The 26,301-nt window shown below is 37.1% G+C and overlaps 2 protein-coding genes and 3 long non-coding RNA genes across 5 annotated transcripts in view; 2 read left to right on the top strand and 3 right to left on the bottom strand.

Moving 5' to 3' along the window:
* Positions 1–2,671, top strand: part of LOC134680069 (C-Maf-inducing protein-like) — a 58,661-nt gene extending 55,990 nt beyond the window's left edge. Inside the window, exons 13-14 of the mRNA XM_063539080.1 lie at positions 1,896–2,040; positions 2,406–2,671. Coding sequence (XP_063395150.1) covers positions 1,896–2,040; positions 2,406–2,530 — 270 coding nt within the window. The 3' untranslated portion in view covers positions 2,531–2,671. The remainder of the gene's footprint in view (positions 1–1,895; positions 2,041–2,405) is intronic.
* Positions 1–8,350, bottom strand: part of LOC134680127 (uncharacterized) — a 297,055-nt gene extending 288,705 nt beyond the window's left edge. Inside the window, exon 1 of the long non-coding RNA XR_010100428.1 lies at positions 8,230–8,350. This is a non-coding gene — a long non-coding RNA (uncharacterized LOC134680127). The remainder of the gene's footprint in view (positions 1–8,229) is intronic.
* A 180-nt stretch (positions 8,351–8,530) lies between these two features.
* LOC134680102 (Golgi phosphoprotein 3 homolog sauron) lies at positions 8,531–24,937 on the bottom strand. The gene is made up of 5 exons (XM_063539148.1): positions 24,616–24,937; positions 24,380–24,527; positions 17,349–17,447; positions 16,403–16,578; positions 8,531–10,443 (listed from the first exon to the last, which is right to left on the bottom strand). The coding sequence occupies exons 1-5, from the start codon at positions 24,802–24,804 to the stop codon at positions 10,195–10,197; spliced, it is 861 nt and encodes a 286-aa protein (XP_063395218.1). The 5' UTR covers positions 24,805–24,937; the 3' UTR covers positions 8,531–10,194.
* Positions 18,945–20,278, top strand: LOC134680536 (uncharacterized). The gene is made up of 2 exons (XR_010100465.1): positions 18,945–19,526; positions 20,123–20,278. It is a non-coding gene; the product is annotated as an uncharacterized LOC134680536 (long non-coding RNA).
* LOC134680535 (uncharacterized) lies at positions 19,980–21,729 on the bottom strand. Its single transcript, XR_010100464.1, has 2 exons — positions 21,380–21,729; positions 19,980–21,273 (listed from the first exon to the last, which is right to left on the bottom strand). It is a non-coding gene; the product is annotated as an uncharacterized LOC134680535 (long non-coding RNA).
* Positions 24,938–26,301: the final 1,364 nt, after the last annotated feature.

Raw genomic sequence — 26,301 nt, 5'->3', positions numbered from 1 at the left:
GACAGAAACGGGACCAATCTGTATGCATATACATTCAATCAAAAAAATAATTTTCAAAATCGGTCCAGTAATGACGGAGATATGGAGTAACAAACATAAAAAATAAAAAAAATAAAAAAAATAAAAAACATACAACCGAATTGATAACCTCCTCCTTTGGGATTTGGAAGTCGGTTAAAAATGTATTGTCGTAGGTAATCATTAAGGTATTGCCATTAGGTACCTATTAATTAACGCTGTAAACATTCCTTCCTTCTTTGGATTGTATTTTTAACCGACTTCCAAATCCCAAAGGAGGAGGTTATCAATACGGTTGTATGTTTTTTTTTTAATTTTATTTTTATTAATAATATTATTTTTTTTTATGTTTGTTACTCCATATCTCCGTCATTACTGGACCGATTTTGAAAATAATTTTTTTGATTGTATGAATATGCATACAGATTGGTCCCGTTTTTGTCAAAATCCAGTTCTGATGATGGGATCCATGAGGAATCGACGGAACTCCTCAAATCTTAAAGGCATACATATGGTGATTTTTGTGTTTTTATCAACAAATCAAGCATATACATTCAAAAACGTGACATTTGATGAAGTGGAACTGCTGATGATGATCAGAACGGAATTCTTCAACGACGCATAGTTCACCTTTGGCGATTTGTCCTCTTCGTTATGTTTGTTAAGCAAGTTAAGTTTTTAAGCCACAATTTTATCAAGCTTGAGTTCTGATGATGGGATCCATGAGAAATCGAGGGAACTCCTCAAATTTTAAAGGCATGCGTATAGAGATTTTTGTATTTTCATCAGAAAATCAAGCATTTTCATTAAAAACTGTCGCATTTGATGAAGTGGAACTGCTGATGATGATCAGAACGGAACTCTTCAACGACGCATAGTTCACGTTTGGCGATTTGTCCTCTTCGTTATGTTTGTTAAGCAAGTTTAGTTTTTAAGCCACATTTCTGATGATGGGATCCATAAGGAATCGAGGGAACTCCTCAAATCTTAAAGGCATACGTATAGAATTTTTTGTATTTTCATCATAAAATCAAGCATTTACATTAAAAACTGTCGCATTTGATGAAGTGGAACTGCTGATGATGATCAGAACAGAACTCTTCAACGACGCATAGTACATGTTTGGTGATTTCGAATTTCGATTTTGACTTGGACTGGAACCCGGACTCATACCCGGATCCGGTTCGGACCCGGAGTCCGGACTCGGACTCGGACTCGGACCCGGACTCGGACCCGGACTCGGACCCGGACTCGGACCCGAACTCGGACCCGGACCCGGACTTGGACCGGGACTCGGACCCGGACTCTGACTCAGAGACCCGGACCTTGACCCGGAAAACCACTATGATACCTAAACTAAATAAACCACTATGATTACCTACCATAAAATGTGGGTATGATGATGCCAAACCCCTCCCGCTCAAACTCCCGTACACCGCACCGCATGCGCCGTTAAGTGGGTTAGGTTAGGTTTGAACTGCGATCCTCACAGAACCGAACAAAAGTGGGTTAGGTTTGGTTAGAACTGCGAGTCTTACAGAAACGAAATGCTACTAGAAAAGTGGGTTTGATTAGGTTCGAACTGCGATCCTCACAGAACCGAACTGCTATCAGAGAAGTGGGTTAGGTTAGGCTAGATAACTACGACCCTTACGGAAACGAAATGCTACTAGAAAGAAGGTACTGGTTTTACCTCCTTTTCTACATAGTGCACCATCTACCATAATCTTTCACCGGGCCCCATAGAAGTCGGTTTTTTTTCTTAAAAATTATAATTTACCATTTCGTTGCTATAATGAAATGTACCTAAACGAGAACGTATTACCTAATATATTACCTAAGTGTCGATCTTGTAACATTTTATAATTATTTTACAGCTGCCGTCGTTACGATACCTGAACTTATGGGCAACTCAATTCGGAGATTCTGGAGTTCAGCTTATCGCGGAGCACTTGCCACGACTGCAGGTCCTCAACTTATGTGAGACACCTGTCTCTGACAAGGGCATTGAAGCACTCTCAGGTAAGTGTTGCCTGTAATTTTCTTTGGTAAGGTAATACAACCTTAACATTTGCCGTTGCTGCGCTAGCTGGACTTGTTTGTGGGCAACCAATTCCGAGACTTCACGAAGTTGATTGCGGTCCGTCGAGCACCTGCTAGGTTCACAACATGATTGTAGGTTTATACCCAACTTGTAGTTTCGGGATTTTGCTGAGTCAAGTCGTAGATACCTAATAATGCCCCGCAACACAACCTAACTTAATCAACATGTATAGGTAATTCATATCATATATTATAAACTATTTTCGTTCCAGTAATTGACGCTAGTAGCGTCTATGTGCCATTAGTACCCGCACCTAGAATAACGGACACTATTTGTGTTCCAGCTCTGACCAGCCTCCGCCGCCTGAATCTGAACAGCACGCGGCTGTCGGCCGAGGCGTTTGCGGCGCTGCGCGAGCGGCTGCCGGGCCTGCAGGAGTACGACATCCGCTACACGGAGGCCTGGTGACAGCGGACCTCGCCTCGCGTCTCCACCAGCTCCAACAACACCATCATATAAGCTTCACTCGATCTCAGATGTACTTTACAAACGAATTAATCTGACTACCAATCACTGCCGAAACAGGCTGTAATACCCAGCGTCTAAAGATCGGTTTTCCTAGGATAGTGGTGCCGTCATATAGCGGCCGTCTCCATACGAAACTAAACGGCTAAATATGGATGTCGTAGTATTTGTATGGAGACGGCCGCTATAAGGCGGCACCACCGCTATCCTAGGAAACCAGAGCATAACAGAGGTGTGTTACTATACAACCTACCTACTTAAATTACTTAGGCTACTTAGGCTTTCAATAATTAATTTAATGCTGACTGTACCTACAATGTTCGAACTAAAGCAAATACTAAATCGATTGCAACTAAAAGTTTTGTTTACAAATAAGTGTAGGTAATTTTGCAGTTTGGTTTGTTGATTTAGTTTAGAGATTAATGCGTTTGTAACCTGTAATAAATAATCACATTTTTCCGGTTATGTGGTAAGTAAGTAAGTATATTTAAGTCGAATACAAAATCTGATTGTCCTTTAAAAACTTAATGCCAATAGGTATCCATACTGGGTCAAAGCAGATCTTGTCAGTAGAATAATTTTTAAGAAATAAAAACCGACTTCTTTGGGGGCCGGTGAAAGATTATTGTAGATAGTACACTATGTAGAAACGGAGGTAAAACCGCCCACTTTTCTACTAGCATTTCGCTTCTGTAATGGCTCCTCTACAGGATGGGCCAACGCCGGCCACTCCAAGGCACGCAGCCTTGCGGTAGAATGAGATAGCAATATTACTTGCTCCCTCTAACGCATAAATGCGTCCCTTGGAGTAGCCGGCGTTGGCCCATCGTGTAGAGGAGCCATAAGGGTCGTAGTTCTAGCCTAACCTAACCCACTTCTCAGATAGCAGTTCGGTTCTGTGCGGATCGCAATTCGAACCAACCTAATCAAACCCACTTTTCAAGTAGCATTTCGTTTCTGTAAGGCTCGCAGTTCTAACCTAACCTAATCCTTGTTCGGTTCTGTGAGGATCGCAGTTCAAACCTAACCTAACCCACTTAATGGCGCATGCGGTGCGGTGTACGGGGGTTTAAGCGGGAGGGGTTAGTAAGATTGGCATCATCATACTTTATACCTACATTTTATGGTAGGTAATGATAGTGGTTTATTTAGTTAAGGTATCATAGTGGTTTTCCGGGCCAAGGTCCGGGTCCGAGTCCGGGTCCGAGTCCGAGTCCGAGTCCGGGTCCGAGTCCGGGTCCGAGCCCGGGTCCGAGTCCAGGTCCGAGTCCGGGTCCGAGTCCGGGTCCGAGTCCGGGTCCGAGTCCGGGTCCGAGTCTGGGTCCGAGTCCGGGTCCGAGGCCGGGTCCGTGTCCGTGTCCGGATCCCAGACCGGATCCGAGTCCGGTTCCGAGTCAGGATCCAACTCCGGGTCCGAGTCCGGGTCCGAATCTGGATCCGAGTCCAGGTCCGGGTCCGGGTATGAGTCCGAGTCCGGGTCCCAGTCCAAGTCAAAATCGAAATTCGTTATCACCAGACGTGTACCATGCGTCGTTGAAGAGTTCTGTTCTGGTCACCATCAGCAGTTCCACTTCATCAAATGCGAGTTTTTAATGGAAATGCTTGATTTTATGATGAAAATACAGAAAATTCTATACGTATGCCTTTAAGATTTGAGGAGTTCCCTCGATTCCTTATGGATCCCATCATCAGAACTCGAGCTTGACAAAAGTGTGGCTTAAAAACTTAACTTGCTTAACGAACACAACGAAGAGGAAAAATCGCCAAACGTGAACTATGCGTCGTTGAAGAGTTCTGTTCTGATCATCATCAGCAGTTCCACTTCATCAAATGCGACAGTTTTTAATGAAAATGCTTGATTTTCTGATGTAAATACAAAAATCTCTATACGCTTGCCTTTAAGATTTGAGGAGTTCCCTTGATTCCTCATGGATCCCATCATCAGAACTCGAGCTTGACAAAAATGTGGCTTAAACACTTAACTTGCTTAACAAACATAACGAAGAGGACAAATCGCCAACCGTGAACTATGCGTCGTTGAAGAGTTCCGTTCTGATCATCATCAGCAGTTCCACTTCATCAAATGTCACTTTTTTGGATGTATATGCTTGATTCGTTGATAAAAAACCAAAAATCAATATATGTATGCCTTTAAGATTTGAGGAGTTCCCTCGATTCCTCATGGATCCCATCATCAGAACTGGGTTTTGACAAAAACGGGACCAATCTGTATGCATATTCATTCAATCAAAAAAAGAATTTTCAAAATCGGTCCAGTAATGACGGAGTTATGGAGTAACAAACATAAAAAAAAATAAAAATAAAAAAAATAAAAAAAAACATACAACCGAATTGATAACCTCCTTCTTTGAGATTGGGAAGTCGGTTAAAAAGGGAGCAAATTTGAAAAATGTAGGCGCGAAAGGATATCGTCCCATAGAAAATTTGAATTTCGCGCCTTATTCTACTGACAAGATTTGCTTGGCCAGGTTTGCCTGACAAGGTTTTATAGTTGGACAATAGCATTAAACGTATGTCAATGACGTTCATGAGTTGTTGCTAATCTAAGCGTGCTTAACGCAGAGCATTATTTAAAAAAAATCACATTTAAAATTAATTATTTAAGGTTGGTGAGCGTGTAATATTGTGGTTTAATTGTGATTCCCAGTGTTTGTCTATTGTTTCCCATTTTATATATTTAATATAGGCACAAAAATATCGAATTTAATCATTATTCTATGTCAGTAATTCATTACTCGGTTTTGTAGAAAATTCATTGGTCTTTAGGACTTTGTAAATAAATTTTGTTTAGGTATAAATGCGTTGTCAGTGAGACTGTTTACACCAATTAGGTTTAGCGTTTAGAAAATGTTAAGATGTTAATGTCTAATTCTATAGGTATGTACTATTCTGTATCTGTCTATTTCCACCCAAATACCTATTATTTGGATATATTGGAGAATTATCCTATTATTTAAAATAACTTACGCCATTATAAATAAATAATTCTTAGTGTTACCTACCTACCTAAAATTCACATCTAATTGATATCTATTTTAATTTAATCTATTTAAAGTTCTCTTTATGAAAATAGCGTGAATCTTACATATAAATTGCTATTGATACCCAACAAATCCAGTACTTAGTGTAATATAAATATATAGGTACTATTGAATTCCAATTATAGCTATTTAATGATGTGCAGACGGTAAATTTTGAAAAAAGCTAAAATGTCCACATTACAAAATTTTGGAACATTCTAACAAATATTTTGTATGGCGACGAAATTTTGAATTTTGCCGAAACCATAGGTACAACTTTCATTACATACCTATTTTTTGTTAAATTTCTAGAACATTCCCAACTGATTGGATACCTTCCGTAAACTACACATCTGTATATCTAGCAATTTTATTATTTTAGCCCCATGACTGCCCCAATCAGTATTGTAGGTACCTATGTTGTAATACTTATAAGTGACCTGCGTGTATCTACTTATTCCATAACATCTACTTTGCGCACTAAATCCTGTAAATAAATATGTAAAAGCGAGTACATTTGCTTATTGCACTATTGTTCGAGAGCTTAGGTAAGATGTACATACTTAATTCTTGATGACACCCATTTCTGGCTGGCAGAAAACCTTTATTGTACTCGTAAAACCGTCTTCGACTATCCACCAGTCGGTACTGAACTGAACGGTACCATAGGGACCGAAATACAATTCGCAACCTAATTCCTGTAAATACCTAATAAATATAATAATTAAATATAATTCAAGTTAACTGTTAAATCAAAAATAATCGAGTGAATACCAATTTTAACTGAATAGACCATCTTATTGAAATGGTGATTTTGGTGATTGATCATACAGTTCGCCACAGTTACCTACTATTGCCGAACTACTCGTCCGTGTACAGTCTGCGTCAAAAATATGTTTTGTTGTTTTTGTGCAGCCGTTGTGTTATAAGGCGAAAAATGTAAACATATCTTTGACGTCGACTGTACGATGCTTGCTGCTGTCTGTAAATTTACAAATCAATTGTTGGTAGACAACTTAGAGTGAGCACTATCAAATTTCTTTATGTACTTAGATAAGCATTGTAAGCATATCTAAGAGAATATTCAGTATGCTACCTAATTTAAAAAATATATATCTTGTCGAATTCATATGATCGACGGCGAATCGATTCGGTCAAGTTGTGTTTTAATGTATGGGGAAGACAAACAAATTATAGCCAGCATTCAATGAATGTAGTATGATACCTTTTAAAAAAAACTGTCAACCGGGACATATTTCATGCTAAAAAGGGGGGGTTGCGTCAGGGGGAGGGGATTGGACACTAGTGTGCGTAAAGCACCATACCCAAGGGTATCATACTACATTCATCAAATGCTGGCTATAATTTGTTTTTCAAAAAACACAATTTGACCGAATCAAATGGTTTTCAAAGAAATAGAAAGGTCGTAACACAATCACCCGTTGGTTTTCCATTTGTACTAGTAATTTTATGTCTACCTATGTCGAAAGCAGTATTGCAATAGCGTCCGTCTGCTGGGGTCAGTCACGATAATATGTATATGCGTGTTTATTGTAGGATTGCTGTTGAGTCGGTTACCTAGATAGATACATGTAGTTATTTATTAAAATAAAGGTTACGCTTAAACTACCTATTACTATAGGATTATTTTAAGACATGTTGGCTGTGAGTATTAATCCGACGCATTGTTGAATGTTGGTGTGCTCTTGTGAGGTGTTTCTTAATTGAAGTACAATCTCTTAATTATAATTATGTATATTTATATATATATATTATACTTAACATAAATTATTTATTTGATCCTAAGCCTATCCGGTTTTGTTATATTTTAATTAAAAAAAAAATAGTCCTAAGGCGCTTTTTACACTTAGACAACTGTTAAATTCTACAGTTGACAACCCCATGCTAAAACTAAATTTATGTCACCGTCGAATTTGGTAGTCGCTCTAGTCTAGTGAAAATACGTCTTTAAATATTAACTACAATTGCGTTACTAGTTGCGCCTCCTCAAACCAGCGAGGGGCCGGACTACGTTTATATCTAAGCTAAGCATATTGTATTTGTTATTATGAAACATTTCAACATCTCTCCTAAAAACATATCTGAAATAATAATTAAAATACATATTAAGGTAATAAAACATCTTAACATGGCAATAGGTAATAGCCGAGCCAGATTAGATAAGCATCCGAGCAAGCTATACCTAGGCACACTAGTTGTGATCGAAGTCAACAGTAGGTAAATATGTACAAAACAGTCAACAGTCTTATTTTTATTTCAAGGACTGAATTTATTCTTAATTTTTGTAGGTAATTATAGCATAAGTATCTAGAATGTATGTTAATCTTATTTATTTTGTATAGGTTCTACTATCCTGTTTAATAATTTAGAATGTTTTGTTTTAGACTCTGTTGAGAAAGAAGAGCACTGTAAACAACAGATGGATCTTCTTTTGTAAATAGTATAAACGTCACTTATTCATTATGTAGGTTTGTTATCCAACCATGCAACTCGAAGTGAATGTAAAAAATGTGTCTGTTCAATTCAGTGATGTTTTTAATGTATGTACCTACCTACACTACACCTACCAAGAATCAAAACAAAAACGGCAAAAGTATTACGTACATTGAAATTAGTGTCACGAAGAGGTATAAGACTTATTTGTCCAGTGTGAGAAGTGTGCGATTTTATAATAAAACTTATTTTAAAACTTATAATTATGATCGTTTTATTCCTAACTGGGGACATCGCTTCATGCATCAGCAAGATGGATCAGGGACTCTGCCTTATTTTACATTACAAAAAAAAGGGTAGGTAAAATAGAACTGCAGCGAAGACCAACCAAATGATGGCATACTTCTAAATCAGTTCAAAGACAATAAAGATAAACAAAACAGCTCAGTTAATAGGTACTAAGGAATATATTTCAATAATTTTAATACCATTACATGTATGAATTTTATGATACATTTTATAACTATTTTTTTTACACACTTCTTAAATTGTGAATTTTGTATTCGATCTATTTCCTTAATTTTGTTATACATCATAGACTATTTATGTACAAATATAATTTATTAAAACAATGTCCCAACGTATAACGTGTTTCGAAATAAATGATAAATAAAAGGAAACTTATCTTACACCACGATTTAAATTTAAGCTACTTAATAACTAGGTATCGACTCTAGTGATTCATGACAATCATGACACATACGAGTCACTCCAATAAAGGCGTTCTGCGTTTTTCTGAACATTTTGTAAGCCTGGTACCCAGTACAAAAGCATTGAGGTAAAGTAGAATTGCTGCCTCAAAGTTTTAGTCGACAAAAATCATACTGAACAGTGATACATACCTAAACCTAGAGCACCTGCAGTGGTAGTAGTATGATTGAGTTTATGCCTGTTCTAGATAATACAGCTCCGATTTAAGGAACTTAAACGCAATCATGCTACATAGTCTGTCCTTGTAATAGTTGTAACACCGTGGCACCAAAAACTTTAAGATATTGCTTGTTCTAACTCGTATCAGGATCGTATTTTGAGCTGAGCCACCATTCATTTAGGTATATCACAATAATGTTATATTGTGACACATACAACATCACCCACTAAGTTACTTAATTTAAAAGCAATATTCATAAAAATAAATCTATCGAAACTGCATAGAATTGCAAAACAAACAACGCATGGAAATTACTACGCGAACTAAACTACTTTTAAAAACTAATAAATTTAATGTGGATCGTGATATCTTCATATCTGTTACTAACAGTGTTTCGAGATACATAACTTAATTACTCTGACATTTATAGATACAGTTCAATACAGCAAGGCAAGCGTTCCTATTTCTAAAATAAACCATAGTCTAGTAAATAAAGAAGACAGAAAGAAATACTACAAATTCAGACACTCTTGGATCCATATATAAAAAATATACAAAATCATTAACTTATTTTAAACGTTTTAATGTACCAAAAGATCTAAATCAAAGTCACATCATGCTCAGAAAAGCTTGAATTCATTTTATTTAAGTAATACCATCAGCACATAAATCTACTTAGGTACATTAAAATTATATTGTTACATTTAACTGGGTTACACTTTACAAAATAGGTACATATAAAAATCTAATACACAATCTGACATATCAAAAATTAAGAAAAATTGTGCAAAAATTCCAATGTATGTCAGGAAGGAATATTTTAAATCAGGAAGCTGGGATATCCTTTGTCAGGAATTTGATGTTTTTGACTCTAATCTGAACAGCTCAAACTTAAGTAATACTGGCTTTTATTTGACATACAAAACCCCATGACACTAACAACTCACTTCTTACTATAACGATATTTAACCCGTCTTTATTAGAAAACCGACGGCGATTGAAATCTCATAAAAGTAATCATCTCCCACTCGGACATCGCTTTGCAAATAATTACATTACGGGATTTGAACTATCAAGTCGCCTTTCTGTTGATAATTTCGATACGAATTATAAATTTCGCAACTTCCTGGTTGTCAGCGATAACGATATAATCGGTACGCGTGAATGTTTATGAATAATTGTTATTTAGTGAAGGCGGCGAAGACGGCCCACATGATCTCGCAGGCCTCGGGGCGCATGGCCTCGGCCTCGAAGTCCAGGTCGAGCAGCGTGCGCACGCGGCGCGTGGCCAGCTCGTAGTCCTCGTCGGAGAGCGGCGCGAACGCGTTCTCCAGCACGTCGGCCGAGTGCGCCAGCATCAGCAGCGCCAGCGACCGCTTGTCGGCGTGCGCCACGTCTGTCACAGAGCGCCGCAGCGCCGCTTCTTGCACCTGCAATATAAATGACAATATTTGAAAATTAGTTGTAATATAATTTTTAAGAAAAAAAAACCGACTTCCATGGGGGCTGATGAAAGATTATTGTAGATGGTACACTATGTAGAAAAGGAGGTAAAACCACCCACTTTTTTACTAGCATTTCGCTTCTGTATAATGGCTCCTGTACAGGATGGGCCAACGCCGGCCACTCCAAGGGACGCAGCCATGCACTATCACTTGCTCCCTCTAACGCATAAATGCGTCCCTTGGAGTGGCCGGCGTTGGCCCATCGTGAAGAGGAGCCATGAGGGTCGTAGTTCTAGCCTAACCTAACCCACTCCTCAGATAGCAGTTCGGTTCTGTGCGGATCGCAATTCGAACCAACCTAATCAAACCCACTTTTCAAGTAGCATTTCGTTTCTGTAAGGCTCGCAGTTCTAACCTAACCTAATCCTTGTTCGGTTCTGTGAGGATCGCAGTTCAAACCTAACCTAACCCACTTAATGGCGCATGCCGTGCGGTGTACGGGGGTTTAAGCGGGAGGGGCTAGTAAGATTGGCATCATCGTACTTTATACCTACATTAATTTTATGGTAGGTAATCATAGTTGTTTATTTAGTTAAGGTATCATACTGGTTTTCTGGGTCAAGGTCCGGGTCCGAGTCCGGGTCAGAGTCCGGGTCCGTGTCCGGGTCCGAGACCGGGTCCGAGTCCGGATCCGAGTCCGGGTCCGAATCCGGATCCGAGTCCAGGTCCGGGTCCGAACCGGATCCGGGTATGACTCCGAGTCCGGGTCCCAGTCCAAGTCAAAATCGAAATTCGTAATCACCAAACGTGTACCATGCGTCATTGAAGAGTTCTGTTCTGGTCATCATCAGCAGTTCCACTTCATCAAATGCGACAGTTTTTAATGTAAATGCTTGATTTTATGATGAAAATACAAAAAAATCCATACGTATGCCTTTAATATTTGAGGACTCGATTCCTTATGGATCCCATCATCAGAACTCGAGCTTAACAAAAATGTGGCTTAAAAACTTAACTTGCTTAACGAACATAACGAAAAGGAAAAATCACCAAACGTGAACTATGCGTCGTTTAAGAGTTCTGTTCTGATCATCATCAGCAGTTCCACTTCATCAAATGCAACAGTTTTTAATGAAAATGCTTGATTTTCTGATGTAAATACAAAAATCTCTATACGCATGCCTTTAAGATTTGAGGAGTTCCCTTGATTCCTCATGGATCCCATCATCAGAACTCAAGCTTGACAAAAATGTGGCTTAAAAACTTAACTTGCTTAACAAACATAACGACGAGGACAAATCGCCAACCGTGAACTATGCGTCGTTGAAGAGTTCTGTTCTGATCATCATCAGCAGTTCCACTTCATCAAATGCAACAGTTTTTAATGAAAATGCTTGATTTTCTGATGTAAATACAAAAATCTCTATACGCATGCCTTTAAGATTTGAGGAGTTCCCTTGATTCCTCATGGATCCCATCATCAGAACTCGAGCTTGACAAAAATGTGGCTTAAAAATTTAACTTGCTTAGCAAACATAACGAAGAGGACAAATCGCCAACCGTGAACTATGCGTCGTTGAAGAGTTCCGTTCTGATCATCATCAGCAGTTCCACTTCATCAAATGTCACTTTTTTGGATGTATATGCTTGATTCGTTGACAAAAAACCAAAAATCACTATGTGTATGCCTTTAAGATTTGAGGAGTTCCCTCGATTCCTCATGGATCCCATCATCAGAACTGGATTTTGACAAAAACGGGACCAATCTATATGCATATACATTCAATCAAAAAAAGAATTTTCAAAATCGGTCCAGTAATGACGGAGTTATGGAGTAACAAACATAAAAAAAAATAAAAATAAAAAAAATAAAAAAAAACATACAACCGAATTGATAACCTCCTTCTTTGAGATTTGGAAGTCGGTTAAAAAGGGGAGATATTTTGACTAGGTATCGAGACACTATTATTATTAAAACCTACACGTTGCTTTATACATAAAAAAATAACTACTTACTCCACTCTTAGCGGAGTCAGTTATGAAGTTGACCCAAAAATTTTTTATTAAGCTATGAGCTTCATCACATATGATCTTTGAGTAATTCTAAGCATTTCAAGCCTGGGAGGCAATAAGGGGAGGGGCGGTACAAAGATGGCCGCCACCCGTCATCATTCAAAAAAATCTGTTCTGGTCCTGGTGGCTACTAGGGCAAGTTTGGTATCATTTTCGTATAAACCGGAGACGTAGAATTCATTGCTGATATTTGTTTTTTTCAGCTTCATAGTAATTTTACAAGAAAAACGTAAAAAGATGAAAATTTAGGATGGAGGTTTTTGCTTTGAGAGCTAATAACTTTTGTATAGTGGCCAAAAATATCATATAAAAAATACTATAATAAAGCGTAATTCATGCAGATTCTAAACATATACACGTTGAGTAATATCCTACTGCAAAAAGATGGTGAAAAAATTATTAAATGACCGCAGCGCGGGTAGTTGGACTTTCGTTTATCTTGCGGACCGTCGTTTATCTTACAAAATGATCGAGTACGAGTATCTACGTAGGTATGCTTACTTTGATAGATTTTATGATGACGAATAAAATACTTTCATCCAGACATAATTCATCATACAGACATAATTTTATGCACTTTAATTTTAATGCACTTGCAACGATTTGAGTGGGGCCTAGTGTTATTTGACCGGTGTTTTCTGTAAGGTGGAGGTAAGTACGTACTTCCCCAGTTGGGGTCTGCTCGGATAGATCTGGAATGACATCCGCTGTGCTGTGCCCTACCACACAAAGCGAGATGACATTCACAGTGCCCATACCTCTCTTTTGAACGTAGTTTAAGGATATACCCGGGTCCAAAATTGGGTCCGAGAAATAACTATTATGAATGAAATTATTCTAATAAAATAGCGCTCTTATTTTTGCTGATAATACTAAAACACTATTTATGAGAAAAATTGTACTACTTAGGAAGAGGCAAAATATTTATTTTCACGATAATTTTCATGCTATAACTCACTTTAAGTAATTTTATAGGTACTTACTTGTTGTTTTTAATAAATAACTTCAACCTGCACATAACATTCATTTGGATTTGATTTTGTTTGATATTTTACATTTAATATTTGCTTCAGGTTGGTGTGATGAAAAATTCTGTGTTTCACTCGGCGGCAAATTTTGTTTAACCCTCGTTCTTTGAAACCCTTACAACGCTCAAGATTCCATTTTTCGAACCACTCACTACGCTCGTGGTACAATTTTGAAATCTTTCGCTTGATCGGGTATCAATATTAGCACGAGCGGTTAAACAACAACTTTGCCCCCTTGTAAAACAAATAACTATTATGCTGAGAGCTTACATTTAGAAATCATAACAGCTATGTATATTTGTCATACTAATATAGGTTATGCAAGTATGACTTGGTGACAAACCAACGAAGCCCCGCCTCGCGGGGCATCTATTTTCTGCTCCGAGGGATAAAAGGTAACTAAGGCACTGGTCCCACCGCGAACTAGTAAGCTATGAGCTATTGGCTATAAACACGAACAAAAGATAAGCACTCCCGTGTAAATAAAAGAGACACGGCGATATAGCTCACCGCTGGGCGAGTAACTATAAATATCGCCGTGTCTCTTTTATTTACACGGGAGTGCTTATCTTTTGTTCGTGTTTATAGCCGATAGTTCATAGCTTACTAGCTCGCGGTGGGACCAGTGCCTATCGAACCTAACTTAACCCAACCTGAAATTGCGGTTGTACATGATCTTATTTGTTAAGCGAGCCGCCCTCCTCTTTAGACATGGGGATACCTGTGTGTATTTTTTTAACCTATACCAGCATTATGTCTGTGTACTGGAAACTGCGGACATTAAATATACAGAAAGCATTTTATTCGTCATCATAAAATCTAGCAAAGTAAGCATAGTTACCTACGTAGATACTCGTACTCGACCATTTTGTAAGATAAACGACGGTCCGCAAGATAAACGAAAGTCCAACTACCCGCGCTGCGATCATTTAATAATTTTTTCACCATCTTTTTGCAGTAGAATATTACTAAACATGTATATGTTTAGAAGCTGCATGAATTGCGCTTTATTATAGTATTTTTTGTATGATACTTTTGGCCACTATACAAAAGTTATTAGCTCTCAAAGCAAAAACCTCCATCCCAAATTTTTATCTTTTTACGTTTTTCTTCCAAAATTACTATGAAACTGAAAAAAACAAATATCAGCAATGAATTCCACGTCTTCGGTTTATACGAAAATGATACCAAACTTGCCCTAGTAGCTACCAAGACCAGAACAGATTTTTTTGAATGATGACGGGTGGCGGCCATCTTTGTACTCCGCCCTCCTCGACTAGACGCACGCTTCTTCTCGCCTCCGAGGCTAGAAATGCTTAGAATTACTCAGAGATCATATGTGATGAAGCTCATAGCTTAATAAAAATTTTTTGGGTCATATATGGCAGCGATCCGTAACTGACTCCAGTATCTTGCTCTTGTGTTGAAAACTATTACAATGTCAATGTCATTTTGAACATCAATAGTGAGATGCAAATATAAATTGGATCAAGATATTGCACAAATGGTATACCAACCTTAATAGATTAAAAACATATTATTACTATTATTTGTTATCTTCAAAATGGAGATAACTGGATTACTTTGAAAAAATACTGTTGTCTTACCAACTTTATACTGACAATTTTTTTTAAACGAATATACATAGAGGCCAAAATCTAAGTACATTCCCATTACCAGGGAGGTAAAAGTTGCTCAGTATAATCCCTAAACCTCCCTGGCAACAGGAATGCACTTATTTTTTACCACCCTGTAGATTAGACTAGCCAATCGAATTCCTTTATTAGACACGTGACTAATGTAAACATACTTTACACATAAATGTATGTAGTATGTAAGGAAACGTGGCTTAATGTTGCAGACCTGTAGTTATAGCTTTCGTAAAAGCTGCATTGGTAACTTCATGATATTCAGTTATTTTACCACGCTCGGAAAACATACTCGTATAAAAACTCGAAAATGCGCGTTGCGAAAATGTGAAATTGCGCCCCCGAAAACCCCCATAAAGCAAATTTGATCAAAATCGTTAGAGCCCTTTGCGAGATCCCCGAGAAATAAATATTGCTCGCTTAAAAGTATCAAAACATGTCTTTCTTTTAAGACATGTTCACATAATTAGTGGCGTAACATAGAAGTAAACTGCAAGTCAAAGTGAAATATTTTGAACATTATAACAATAGAACTGTTATGAAACTTAACCAAAATATGCCAAAACAATGCACATAAGTGTGACAGCGGCACTAAATATTCACCATCCTGTTTTACGCGCACATTGTTTCGTCAGTTATCAAACAAGAATAAGTAAACAATAGAGTTGCTATTTGCAATGAAAACTAGCTAGTTTACGAGCAAAGCCAGCCCTAATGCAATTTGATTGCATTACTTAATTAGCATTGACCATTTCTAATTACTTGTAATGTTCTTTAACAGGTACTTGATAAGATTACATCATGGTCTTACCCATATAAAATAAAACAATCCGGTCAGTTTTCTACAATAGATAAAAAGCTGCATAGCTAAGCAGAAAGAAAACAAATATTTTATTTCATTCCATGCAGTGTTGTGGATTATTATTGATTATATGTTTATTATGTAGATCAATAGAAACACCGAAGACTGGCACTGATAGAGGGCAAGAGGGCTTAATCTTTTGGTACCTAGTGCCATCATATGACGTCCATATAGTCTTATATCATCAGTATAAAAATATATCCATGAAAGCCCGGGTTCCGACGGGTTAACTCTAGGTTGTGTAATGAATTATATAGTTTTTACTTTGGAATTGATTAGCATTGCTGCTGCTTGAAAATCAACATTATTGTAAAAGCCATTCAATTACCTACCTTTTTAACTAAGCGGCACTTCACTACGTTGTCTGTCAGGGGATGCGTGGTCATATCAAAGAGCAAAAAGTTTTGTTTCTCAGTCGTCAGGACACCTTTTTCTACTAAATTCTTAGCCAACCTTTCACGGACGTTTTTTAATTGATATTTGAGTTTCATGGGATTCCATGTTTCACCTGGAAAAAACAGATATTTCCATGAGCTAAATATTTAAATGATGGATTTCTTAGAAATGAAAAGACACAGCTCAAAGAAATAGTTAGTTCATACACAGAATCACAAACAAGTCCACACACTAAATGAGTAAAGAAAGATGTAACATTTTAATTTAATTTTAGTAGATTTTTTTTACTTTATTCATTGATTTTAAATCCCTTTTCGCTAATAATACGACCACTCTGGCCTAGTGGGTAGTAACCCTGCCTATGAAGCCGATGGTCCCGGGTTCGAATCCCGGTAAGGGCATTTATTTGTATGATGATACAGATATTTGTTCCTGAGTCATGGTTGTTTTCTATGTATTTAAGTATTTATATATTATATATTATATCGTTGTCTGAGTACCCACAACACAAGCCTTCTTGAGCTTACCGTGGGGCTTAGTCAATTTGTGTAAAAAATGTCCTATAATAATATTTAATAATGCTCAATTAATGTGGTTACACTGCCTATGAACCCGATGGTCCTGGGTTTGAATCCCAGTAAGGGCATTTATTTGTGTGATGAGCACAGATATTTGTTCCCTAGTCATGGGTGTTTCTACATATTTAAGTATTTACATATTATATATATGTATATTGTTGTCTAAATACTCACAACACAAGCCTTCCAGTGCTTACTGTGAGACATTGTCAATCTGTGTAAAAATGTCCTATAAAATTTATTTATTTATTAATAGTTTAGGTAATTAAATTTGATTTGAAAACAACCAGGGTGTGATACTTACCACTAAGATATTCTATCCAGCTTTGTACAGATTCTGGTGGATCAGTTTCTTTCATGTGTTTCAAAGCTTCATCCAATAGGACATCTCCTGTAGGTGTATCTGAAAATAATATATTAATTATTTCCCTGGAACTTATATGCATAGTGCATATATTAAAAGAAATCTATAACCAATTAAACTTACACATTACTTATAACCATACCCCAGATTATTGGGTGCGGGAATGTTCTAGTCTATAGTTCGTTTTTTTAGCTTTAGAAAAATAGTCCGGGAGCCGGCTGCATGAAACAAACCTCATCAAAAAATAGAATATACCTACCCTGTAGAGGTACCTGACATTTAGTAGATTCCAACGCACTTGGTCGGCCTAGGCTTAACCTGGCAGATTTTGTACAAATGGCAAAAACGTTGGACAAAAATTCATCAAAAAAAACCTCATCGAAAAATAGAATGAAACTTGTATGGTAGGATACCTGACCTTGAGGACAGTAAAAAAAAAGTGGTCGGCCTCACCTTAGCCTGGCAGTTTTTGCAGTCCGACCAGATTTATTGGGTCACGTGAGAGCTACAATTTACCTCATCGAAAAATAGAATGAAACAAACGGATTATAATAGCTAAAATAAGCCTGTCGACGTATGTCTTGGTCGGCCTCACCTTAACCTGGCAGTTTTTGCAGTCCGACCAGATTTATTGGGTCACGTGAGAGCTACAATTTATCTCATCGAAAAATAGAATGAAACAAACGGATTATAATACCTAAAATAAACCTGTTGACGTATGGCTTGGTCGGCCTCACCGTAGCCTGGCAGTTTTTGCAGTCCGACCAAATTTGTGATACCACGTGACAGCTAGAATAGGACCACACATGCTGTATTCCATACGCATCATGACTTTGTGTACCTATCTGATGGGCGGGCGTATATGAAACGCCTTCTTGTACGTGCAGGTGATCCAGGTATACACCAAAGCTTAGTTTTCAATCGAACACTTGTAATATAAGAGGAAAAACTGCACGTGATCCTTCCAAAATTTAAATAAATGGTAAAATGTTCCTCCACGATGTTCTCAACGGGCATCTAGACTGCGTTGGATTGCTGTCACAGTTAGGGCTCCGCGCTCCCACGAGCCGAACTCGTCACACCACACTATTCCATATTCCCTGTCATCATACCAATTATGGCCAAAATTCTATTCTATTAAATTCTGAGTAGAATCGCACGTACCTATAATAAATCGTTCCAAAACATTGACCCTTTCTTCTCCTCCAGACGTGTTTTCAAATCACAAATTGCAAAGCAACTTTCCTGGTAGTCACGCACTATCACACCCACTTACACACATACACCCACCCACCCACCCACACACACACACACACACACACACACACACACACACACATAAATTCCAATAAATGCATACAAAGTAATAGATTCGCTCGTTTATGTAGGTACTGTATGTATTTTTATTTTACTATTTTTTATTTATTGTTTACGCAAAATTAGAGCTATACCTACTATTTTAGGATTTTTTTTCCAGTTTACAGTTATTATTAATTTTTTCTCTTTTTCCTTGTACCTTAAAGACTTACAGCCGTATTCATAAACAGTTAGAGCATTGATCATCAGTTGCTGATAACCGGATGTCACAAAACGTGATTCATAAACACTTTTTAGCGCTAAACAGTTGATCATCTCTTTATTAAATCCTCGGAAAGTTATGGAGCCGTGGACCCTTCTTTATCTGTTTATTATCCCTAAAATACAAGATGGCGGTCACAAAACAGCTGATTTTGACAAGACAGCATTTCACAAATTAGTGCAAACGTCGATGAGACTTGTATCGTAATTTAGTGATTTGGGTGTTCTTTTTGTTTAAAAAACGTCTAAATTTAATAAATGAGTGGTTTAATATGTGTAAATAAGGAGATAAACCATTACATACCTAGATAAAGTGCGCAAATAGCGGGAAACCTAGATATTGTGCCTTTGCTAGGAGTTGTTTGCACGATTGTATGTCGCATTCATCAAGATGCAAGCAATTTATGCGATACGAACTGTTATACCATAAGACTAGACTTCTACGACTGGGGCACCGGCGTCGGATAAAGCACCTCACCAACCTATATACCTATCATAAAAGAATGAAAACTACTCCCGGAACTCCTACAGCGCAAAGAAGTGAGTATACCTACTTTTGTTTCATACTCATTACCTGCCATAAAACGTTGATTTATTATAAGATCACGGTATTCTCAAGCTCTAACTAAAAAGTATTAATTGCGCACATATTACATAGCAACCTGTAAGGGCACAGCAATACTGAAGATACTTAATTGAATAATATGGGCAGGTATATAGGTACCTTTGTTGTGGGACATATCATATTCCAATTTGTAGGTGTATTATCATTATCACTATAAAAAACATAAACTGTGGTTGGCCTACTTTGGTTGGATTTCTAGGCACTGTTAATGCTGCCGCTGCACTGAATGCTGTGTGGTGCTATTTGCTATGAAAGAAGGGTGTACTCGGTTAATTGGTATTAATGCTAGCATACTTGAGTTCTGTGTTGAAGTCCACACTGAGCAGAGTTAATTTTTTACATTGTGATAGATAAATAAAACAAGTTCATGAGTTTTTAACTGAGATTTTTATTATAACATATCAACATATTTCATGTGTTAATTTAGGGAAATCAAACAACCCACTTAAATAAAACAATTTTATTACATTTGACAATCATTAAACTAGTTAATATTTTTTCTTTATTTCAGTACAACCAACTTCATTTGATGGCGGTGTGCAGGCCGGTTAGATGCCAGAAGAGTGTGGCCTCCGGATTGTGTAGCCAGCTCCGGACAAATAGCTGATGATGGAATACTCACAACCTGAAAAGAACACAGTTTCAATTAATATACTCATTGAATCAACCTATATCATCTTTTATTTTAAGCTTAAGTATAACATCCTAATGGATATGGCAATATGGAATAATTTCCATATTGTTGTGGTAACTATATGGAATAATGGATCTCCATCCAGGCAGAGATTCTGTTGTTGTTTGTCAATACCATAGCTATCTCACAGCAAAACTAAAGAATTACATACATGTCTGTTTTGTTCATACATACTTCTACCTAGCGTACCTACAGACACTGTTTCTTACCGGTAATTGTAGTTTGATAAAATGAAATTATACAATAATAACAAAGTTATGAATTGAAACGCTAATATACTTTTAAACAAATAATTAACCTACAATGGTGTGTTATGATTGATAAGTACCTTATGTAAAAATCATATTGATATCTTTGTTGATTTAAAATTATATAACCTACCAACAGCGACACTCCTGTGAATAATGAACATTTCTGCCTCATTATGAATTGTGCAGTTTGCCTTTTAATGCGGCTATTGGCTGAGATGTTTCACTGCAAACATTGTCATTGTCAAGTTGCATATATAAGCGCTTATCTTTAACTCTGCGCCCTAGGCGAACAAAAAAGGTTTTTAAGATAAATCACCACTTCACTGATAAATTGGTTCCATCGTGTGGTTGGTTAAGTATGTTATTCACTAATTCTAATTATAAACAGCTCCTAACTAGCTTAGTTAGCTCTGCTCTTCTAAAAAACACCGATAGTACGTCAAATTAAAAATGAAGAGGCCATAATTTTTTGGGTGTCGAGGTATGTTCATAAAAATACTACAACATTTTACGTTAAGAAATGAATAACCAAATCTTGCTCACCTGATTTATCTTCACCGATCATTTGATATGAATAGTGTCAATATCGTTTGTGTTTCGCCACCAGAACAAAATGTGTTGGAATCCGTGGTATTACGGTGGCGATGGCGCGCAGGCAGAATTCTTGACTTGAGATGTGCAACTGCCCTCTTTCCCTCATTCCACAATATATTGAAACTATAAGCAATAACACATAGTTTTATCAATATTGCTTGCAAATCTTGCAATGAACTTTACTCGTAACATATCTGATTATCAGACTATGATATAGGTGGTTGCTTACCGAGTTTCGTAAAACTTCCGGCCGTGCAATATTATTTATTTGTTTTTGTGATGCAGAGGCTATTTTAATATATAATAACCCAGAAAACTGGTCAAAATTGTGCATCGTATTGTTCAGGATTTTATGATTTACCGCTAGTGCTGCTGTCAAACTTTTTTTTTTAATTAATGTTCAGCCATATTTTTGTCTATGATGTGCCAAGATGCCAACATAACGGGTCTAATCTGCTTATTAGTTAAGAAACCCCTAATAAACGTTTATAAATCATGGTTCTTATCAACGGCTTATTAAGCCTAAACAGTGGATTAGCTAATAAGCTGATCATTCCTCATTTAAGGATTTTTTATGAATACGGCTGTTACAAATTAAGTTATATTTACGATTCTTGTACAGCACAAGTTACAAGTCTACCCACAGATGATTTTTTATGATGTATAAATTACAGGAAGTTCTGTTATTGGCTATGCTATAAGTTCTCATGTTTTTTGTATATTATTTAATGTAAACGCTGTTGAACTTCTCAATAAATATAAATAAATAAAAATACACAAGATAACCTCACATATATTAAGTGATTATCTTATTGTTATTTCTTCGACTCGCAAAGGCGTTATGTGTCCTTCAAACCATTTGATCTTACACATTTCATCTCTTAATGTCCAGCCACAATGTGTTGCATCAAATTTGATGCAAGTGGATTCTGCCGCACACTGCTACATTGAATTTATGAAAGCCGCCCGTAACAAGCCATACGTCAACAGGGTTATTTTAGCTATTATAATCCGTTTGTTTCATTCTATTTTTCGATGTGGTAAATTGTAACTCTCACGTGGTACCACAAAATTGGTCGGAGACAGGAACCTGCCAACACAGGATTTGGCCGACCATTTTTTTTTACTGTCCTCAAAGGCAGCTATCGTACCATACAAGTTTCATACGATTTTTCGATATAATTTTTTTGATGATTTTTTCATAAATTTGGTCGGACTGCAAAAACTGCCAGGTTAAGGTAAGGCCGACCAAGACATACGTCAACAGGCTTATTTTAGCTATTATAATCCGTTTGTTTCATTCTATTTTTCGATGAGGTAAATTGTAGCTCTCACGTGGTACCACAAAATTGGTCGGACAGAGGAACCTGCCAACACAGGATTTGGCCGTCCACTTTTTTTTTTACTGTCCTCAAAGGCAGCTATCGTACCATACAAGTTTCATACGATTTTTCGATAAAAAAAATTTGATGACTTTTTTATAAATTTGGTCGGACTGCAAAAACTGCCAGGTCAAGGTGAGGCCGACCAAGACATACGTCAACAGGCTTATTTTAGCTATTATAATCCGTTTGTTTCATTCTATTTTTCGATGAGGTAAATTGTAGCTCTTACGTGGTACCACAAAATTGGTCGGACACAAGAACCTGCCAACACAGGATTTGGCCGACCACTTTTTTTTTACTATCCTCAAAGGCAGCTATCGTACCATACAAGTTTCATACGATTTTTCGATAAAAAAATTTTGATGATTTTTTCATAAATTTGGTCGGACTGCAAAAACTGCCAGGTTAAGGTGAGGCCGACCAAGACATACGTCAACAGGCTTATTTAAGCTATTATAATCCGTTTGTTTCATTCTATTTTTCGATGAGGTAAATTGTAGCTCTCACGTGGTACCACAAAATTGGTCGGACACAGGAACCTGCCAACACAGGATTTGGCCGACCATTTTTTTTTACTGTCCTCAAAGGCAGCTATCGTACCATACAAGTTTCATACGATTTTTCGATAAAAAATTTTTGATTTTTTTTTTATATATTTGGTCGGACCGCAAAAACTGCCAGGTTAAGGTGAGGCCGACCAAGACATACGTCAACAGGCTTATTTTAGCTATTATAATCCGTTTGTTTCATTCTATTTTTCGATGAGGTAAATTGTAGCTATTACGTGGTACCACAAAATTGGTCGGACACAGGAACCTGCCAACACAGGATTTGGCCGACCACTTTTTTTTTTACTGTTCTCAAAGGCAGCTATCGTACCATACAAGTTTCATAGGATTTATCGATAAAAAAATTTTGATGATTTTTTTATAAATCTGGTCGGACTGCAAAAACTGCCAGGTTAAGGTGAGGCCGACCAAGACATACGTCAACAGGCTTATTTTAGCTATTATAATCCGTTTGTTTCATTCTATTTTTCGATGAGGTAAATTGTAGCTCTCACGTGACCCAATAAATCTGGTCGGACTGCAAAAACTGCCAGGCTAAGGTGAGGCCGACCACTTTTTTTTTACTGTCCTCAAGGTCAGGTATCCTACCATACAAGTTTCATTCTATTTTTCGATGAGGTTTTTTTTGATGAATTTTTGTCCAACGTTTTTGCCATTTGTACAAAATCTGCCAGGTTAAGCCTAGGCCGACCAAGTGCGTTGGAATCTACTAAATGTCAGGTACCTCTACAGGGTAGGTATATTCTATTTTTTGATGAGGTTTGTTTCATGCAGCCGGCTCCCGGACTAAAAGACTATGCATCCTTGACATGTCTTTTAATTTACTAAAGAAACGAACTATAGCCAAATAAAAGTTAAAAACTGTAAAAAGAAACTATTTGAACATTTCTAAGCCTGTTTGGAACTTTACCTATTAAATTCATAGTTTGGCAACTATTTTACAATGAACAAAGTTATAAACACATGCAATCATTCCCACACCCAAAGGTATTTTGACTGCAACTGTCTCAGTTAAGTGTAAAATTAAGCTCAATTGGACTACTAAAATTGTAGAATTCAAACTGTAGTGTTAGTATCAGAGATTTAATAACAATAAACCTTGTCTGTGTCATTTTATGATGAGACCACAATACCACACTCTATTTTAAAGTATATGTACACATGCAATAAAATTCTGTGGGAAGTTATGTAAAAGGCATTGCAAACCTTTGATAGATGACGGCTATGATCAGCTAAATCTTAAAAAGTGAGAGGCAAGTCAAATTAAGTAGGTACCTGATTTTACAATGACTTTCCTAGACAGCAGTCCCTTTCTCCTCATACCAGCTCTTTCCAACTCTACTCGACCTCTTAAGCCCAGTTCGATGAGAATACATCCTCTCAAGCCGCTCGATATGCAGTCATTCCAAAATGATGTGTAACCCTGAAACATTCGTCATTAATAAACACAATGAAAGGAGGCGACCTAAACCTGCTCCATACTTAATTCTGATATGGCAAAATATAATTACCTCTTTATCCTTTAATCCTAAAAGTAATACTTCTTCCATTAATGTCAATCTTGTTTCTTTTGAATCTCCGTCATCATAGCTTTTATCATTTTTCTTATCATCGATGTCGTGGTTTTCTTTCAAATTACCATCTGAATTATTGTCTTTTGCAACGTGTTTACGTTGTACCAAACCCTCAGTTCTATTCATTTTACATTAAAACAAAAACGGGGCACTAAATATTATTGAGAACGCAGCACTTGTAAATATAAAATGAATTCCTATTCGCAGCGAATTGTTGACGTTTGCTTTGCAACACGAATGTCGTGAACGTCGGGAAAATATGGCCGACGTTTGCGTTTCGTTTTTAACATTCGATTACCATTATAAGCAGCAACATTACAAACCTTATAGTTCGAAGCACAAGAACAATATTAATATTATTCTCTATATTTATTTATCTTCTTGTTATACCATATTTTGCATATTATGCAATAATTAAGTAATTGAAATTATTAATAAACTTCACTTTCCTTAAATCAAATTTTAACCTGAATACTAAGGACAAAGACTTTGCGATAACACGCTGTATCAACAGATGGCAGTAGCTTCGTATTGTTGTAGTAAATACTAGAGTTATAATTGCTTATAATATTAAAATAATATCTGGGAGAGCTTTGCTCGGAAAACATAAAAACTCAAAAATGCACGTTTTCCCAGAGATAAGACCCGGCTAGATCGATTTTTCGCCTCCAAAAACCGTTAGAGCCGTTTCCGAGAAGCCCGAAATATATGTATTTGTATATAGAAATAAATAAATAAATATACAAGAATTGCTCGTTTAAAGGTAAGTATAAGTATAGAAAATATACGGAGGGGTAAACGGTAAACTATAGTTTTAAAAAACCTCAGTTCCTTCTGGTAAGCTATGCAATTATGCATCCAACAAAAAGTACCTAACATGATCTGATTATATTTATATATATTTGTGCAACAAGAGAGCACAGTTAACAAACTTATTTGCTATTGCTACGAGTGATTATTTGGTTGGAGTTCCGCCCGAGGAAGCGAAAGTTTGTATTAAAATCTCGAGCGTAGCGTGGGACTCTAAGGCACGAAGTGAAAAAAAACTTTTGTTTCGTGTGGCACATACAACTTTTTTCCCCTCAGCAGTAAAAACATAACATATAAGTAGCCAAGGAAAAACATTATATCCATTCATCCATTTAACCAATATATATCTTAACATCCATTCATCCAAATACCCATTCACCCAAACACCCATTTAACCAAACAATGCTTTGTCTCACTCAGTGAGCAATATAGATTTTTGCACATTTTTCGAGCTTCTGAGATGAAAAATATTTTGCTTCAATATTTAACACATTCACCGCTGAGCTTTGGTCGTAACGCTACGTCGTAGCCGATAACAAGGGTTTCCCGGTATGTGGCGAAAATGCTTCGTAGCGGCAAAACAGCGATTAGCGCTGAATGGGTAAGCAACTAAGCACTCGACTTAGGGAGTTTCCCTCTTATTGCAGGCGCCAAGCAGCCTTGCTGCGTTTCGTCTATGTGCGGGAGTACCAGTACCTTCAAATCAAGAGTGAACAGGCACCTTCTGGGCGAGCTCGCTCCATCGTAGGCCACGTCTACGCCTCGGCTAGTCTGTGGCCATGAGTAAGCCCATTCATAATAAAAAAGAAAAAA

The sequence above is a fragment of the Cydia fagiglandana genome, chromosome 3, assembly GCF_963556715.1.
Source record: "Cydia fagiglandana chromosome 3, ilCydFagi1.1, whole genome shotgun sequence".
In the NCBI taxonomy this organism is placed as follows: Eukaryota; Metazoa; Arthropoda; class Insecta; order Lepidoptera; family Tortricidae; genus Cydia; species Cydia fagiglandana.
The sequence above is the reverse complement of the archived record's forward strand: the minus strand, read 5'-3'. Positions and strand labels throughout refer to the sequence as shown.